General features: G+C 52.9%; 1 protein-coding gene across 1 annotated transcript; it reads right to left on the bottom strand.

Annotated features, from left to right (window-relative positions):
* Positions 1 to 353: 353 nt before the first annotated feature.
* Positions 354 to 1,892, bottom strand: LOC123452476. Its single transcript, XM_045129129.1, has one exon. The coding sequence runs from the start codon at positions 1,875 to 1,877 to the stop codon at positions 639 to 641; it is 1,239 nt and encodes a 412-aa protein (XP_044985064.1). The 5' UTR covers positions 1,878 to 1,892; the 3' UTR covers positions 354 to 638.
* Between the last annotated feature and the right edge of the window lie 2,092 nt (positions 1,893 to 3,984).

Here is a 3,984-nt window from a genome sequence, read left to right as displayed (position 1 = left end):
TTCTACATGATGCAGGTAAATAAATTTTTTATCAATAAGTTCAACTCAATACAATGCATTGTATTTAAGCAGTACACTAACCAAAATGATCAAAAATGGATGGTGGAGAACACAATTGGTCAGACCATCGCAGTTCAGAAGTGAGAAGACAGTCAGATTGGAAGACCATATTGAGCTTAGGAGCTCACCTCTTCTTGCCATTATGATGAACCAGCGATAGGCGTTTGGTGGTCAGACTGGAAATTTCAGCATCGATCCTTTCGATGGGAGCACCATCAGCTTCGGTAACACATATATTTCCTGCACAAATCCCAGCATCCGAGGCTGTAGTGGCGGAGCGGGCAAAGAACCAATGCAGCAAGCAGATTTTATTTCACTTTGAACAACTGGCTAAAGTACGTACTGAACCAAGCAATCCGTCCTTTTACAGGTTCAACGACAGATGACAAGCAAACACTAACAGCATAACGCGAAACGACAAGAGTTTAACAAACTTAGGAGTGACTCCATTCCTTTTACAACTAGTATTGACCAAGGAGCACGACAGCTTAGAGCTAAAGCAGCTGCTCTAAGCACATAAAGCAGTGCAACAAAAACTGGACTGAAGGACATTCTCAAAACTGATCCATGATAAGCAGCTAGCTCAGAGGTTTCATGGTCTGGAGCAGGGAGGACAAATCAATCTCGTGCAGGCAAACCTGCGAGATGTAGGCGGTATCGCTGCGGTGGTAGACGATAACCGCCTCCTTTGTCGCAAGGTTGAGCCGAATGAGCCCAACTCTACCAACATATAAGATCACGGTGCCACTCCTCAGCCCGAACCCCTCAAACTGAACTGAGCTGTGCACGCCCCAGTCCTGCTTGTCTATCAGCACCTGCCTGACCCATCTCGGTGGCTCCCCCTCGACGGGGGGTGACATCGTCCACATGGATATCACTTGGGTCTCCGAGACAACCACCTTGAGCCTCCCGTCCACCGAAGAGGCAAGGAGGAGCCCCCTGTGGCTCATAGAGGCCGTCATTCTGCTAGTGCATCCCCGCGGCAGATCAATCACGGAGGCCTCCATGGTGTCGGCGTCTACGGCGACGATATACGGTTCCGGGCCAGACAGGTACCTCAACGGCGGCAGCGGCTCCGGGTTGCACAGCCAGTGGACGGTGCGGCCGATGACCAAGGGGTAGGAGTCGTGGAACGGCCTGGACTGGCGGCGGGGGAGCGCGGCGCGGACGGGGCCCCAGCGGCCCTCCCTGGAGGAGTAAATCTGGATGCGGAGGCGCTCGTCGGCGACGAGGAGCTCGAAGGCGCGGCCGTTGTCTTCGACGGAGAGGAGCGCGTGCTTGCGGTAGTCGCGGATGGAGACGGAGGGGAGGACGGAGACGGCGCCGGTGAAGGAATGGCAGACGCGGAGGACGCTGCCGGGGGGGCCCTCCTCGATGGACTGGCCGAAGAGGGGGCGGGGGCGGAGGCGGCGGAGCACGACGAGGCCGTCGCGGGAGGCGACGGGCTCGAAGTCGAGGCTCTCGTTGAAGCCGCGGAGCACGGAGGGCTCGTCGGCGGGGACGGGCTGAACGACGCGGACGGGGCTGTTGGCGTCGCTGTCCTCCACCTTGTAGGAGACCCCGCGGAGGAGGGACGGGTCGTAGCCGGAGGTGGCAGTGGCGCGCTGCGCCAGCAGGCGGCGGAAGCCCCGGTCGAGGATGCCGCGGCGCAAGGGCTTGGCGGCCGCCGCGCAGCGCACGACGGAGACGGCGTCGGAGCGCGCCGCGATCTCGAGGAGCAGGTCCACCGGGAGCGTTGCGTCCGCGTCGGAGTCGGCGGCGTCGGGCGCGGCGGATCCGGGGGGGATGGGGGGAGCGGGGGCGGCGCCGGGGTCCATTGGGGGGACGGATCGGGGAGGGGAGGAGCGGGGTTAGCGCAGTGAGTGAACGAATGAATTGACTTTTTTATTTCTTTTGTGATGCGAGGGGTGTGATGGAGGGGGTTGCTCGCTTTGGAGCGAGTGAGCGGCGGCGCGGGGCAGGCAGGGTGGCAGGCTTCCCTCTGTGTAACCCGGAGCCTGTGAGTCGGTTTGTCAGAGTCAGTTACACCTGGCCATGGGCCTGGCCGGTCCGGGCCTAAAAAAGCCCATAGAAGAAAACTCAGGTCTAGGCCCGGCAGTGTCTCTATCATCGGACCTGCTTTTCAAGCCCAAGCCCGACCCATGTGTTGAAAATCCCGTCGGATCTAGGGCCGCGGGCCGGACCTTTTTCTTAAAATCTCAATATGCCAAGCCAACCCAGCCCGACCCTACTGACGGGCTCAAAACTCGGGTCCAAGCCCGGCCCACGGGCGTATTAAAAACTCGGGTCCAAGCCCAGCCCACGGGCAAACCTGTCGGGCCTAGTCCTTGAATTTTTGGGCCGGGCCAGCCGGGTCGGGCCGAAGATGCCCAGGTATAGAATTAGTGACCGCATTTCTTTTTTCCTATCTTCATTTTTTTGTGGCGAATCACCACAGCGAACTGACCACAAAAATGGCACAAAAATGGCACAAAAATGGCGTGCAGATCACCAGAGTCGACGTCCTGATACTTGCGTGACCAAAACGTCGGACTCCCTTCCTGGTAAAATTTCTCTTTCTAAAAGTTGATCGAGATGTTATTCTAGTTTGTAAAAAAACTAGGATCTGATATTTTTTCTGTCGTCGGGGTTTTTGGCGGTAGGGTATAATAGTCTCCCGTTATAGTCCTTGACGATAAAAAACTTATCCACATCAGCACGACGAACCCTGATGGGTTTGTACATTATGGTAGGCATACGGACCTTCTTCCCTAGGCCCACCTAGGACCCTTTACGGATATCAGTAGCCTTAAAGTCATCAATATAGAATCAACCTCACTCGGTACTGCATACCGTCACTCGGCCTTGAAAAGTGCGTTATATCGACTAGAGGGGGGTGAATAGGCGACTTTTACAATTTCATCACTAAGAAAATTCCTATTAAGGAAAGTCCTCGGTCATGAACTAAGTGCAGCGTAATTATAACCAAATAACGGGCGCAAAAATGTCTACACCAAAGTACTCAACGATATTTCAGAGATTCGTTTTGCACAGGTCACAAGTACAGGATAAGCAGGTGAAGATTAACTCACGTGAAGAATTTGAGGTTGAGAAAATTCAGAGAAAGTCTTCAGACAAATTCTTCAAACAGTTCATATGAGAATCTTCAGCATACAATTGAGGAAATGAGAGAGTCGAGGAAATGAGTAATAAAATCGGGAAAACTGTCCCCCTTCTCGGAGAACAAGCACTGTAATCGACCCCCGCTCAAGTTGAGTACCGATAAGGCGACAACCGAAGTTGTTGCTAAAGAATCAGGTCTCAGTGTTGAACGTCGTAATCGCACTTTATTAGATATGGTACGATCTATGATGTCTCTCACCGACTTACCGCTATCATTTTGGGGATACGCATTAGAAACTGCAGCATTCACTTTAAATAGGGCACCGTCTAAATCCGTTGAGACGACACCGTATGAACTGTGGTTTGGCAAGAAACCTAAGTTGTCGTTTCTTAAAGTTTGGGGCTGCGATGCTTATGTGAAGAAACTTCAACCAGAAAAGCTCGAACCCAAAGCGGAGAAATGCGTATTCATAGGATACCCTAAGGAAACTATTGGGTATACCTTCTATCTTAGATCCGAAGGTAAAACCTTTGTTACCAAGAACGGATCCTTTCTAGAGAAAGAGTTTCTCTCGAAAGAAGTAAGTGGGAGGAAGGTAGAACTTGATGAGGTAATTACACCCCCTCTCGAACAGGAAAGTAGCGCAGCGCAAGAAGTTGTTCCTGTGGTGCCTACACCGACTGAAGAGGAAGTTAATGATGATGATCATGAAGCTTCGGATCAAGTTACTACTGAACCACGAAGGTCCACAAGGGTACGCTCCGCACCAGAGTGGTACGGCAACCCTGTGATGGAAATCATGTTGTTAGACAACGGTGAAC

The sequence above is a fragment of the Hordeum vulgare genome, chromosome 5H (genome assembly GCF_904849725.1).
Source record: "Hordeum vulgare subsp. vulgare chromosome 5H, MorexV3_pseudomolecules_assembly, whole genome shotgun sequence".
NCBI lineage: Eukaryota > Viridiplantae > Streptophyta > Magnoliopsida > Poales > Poaceae > Hordeum > Hordeum vulgare.
This window is presented reverse-complemented; position numbering and strand designations above follow the sequence as displayed.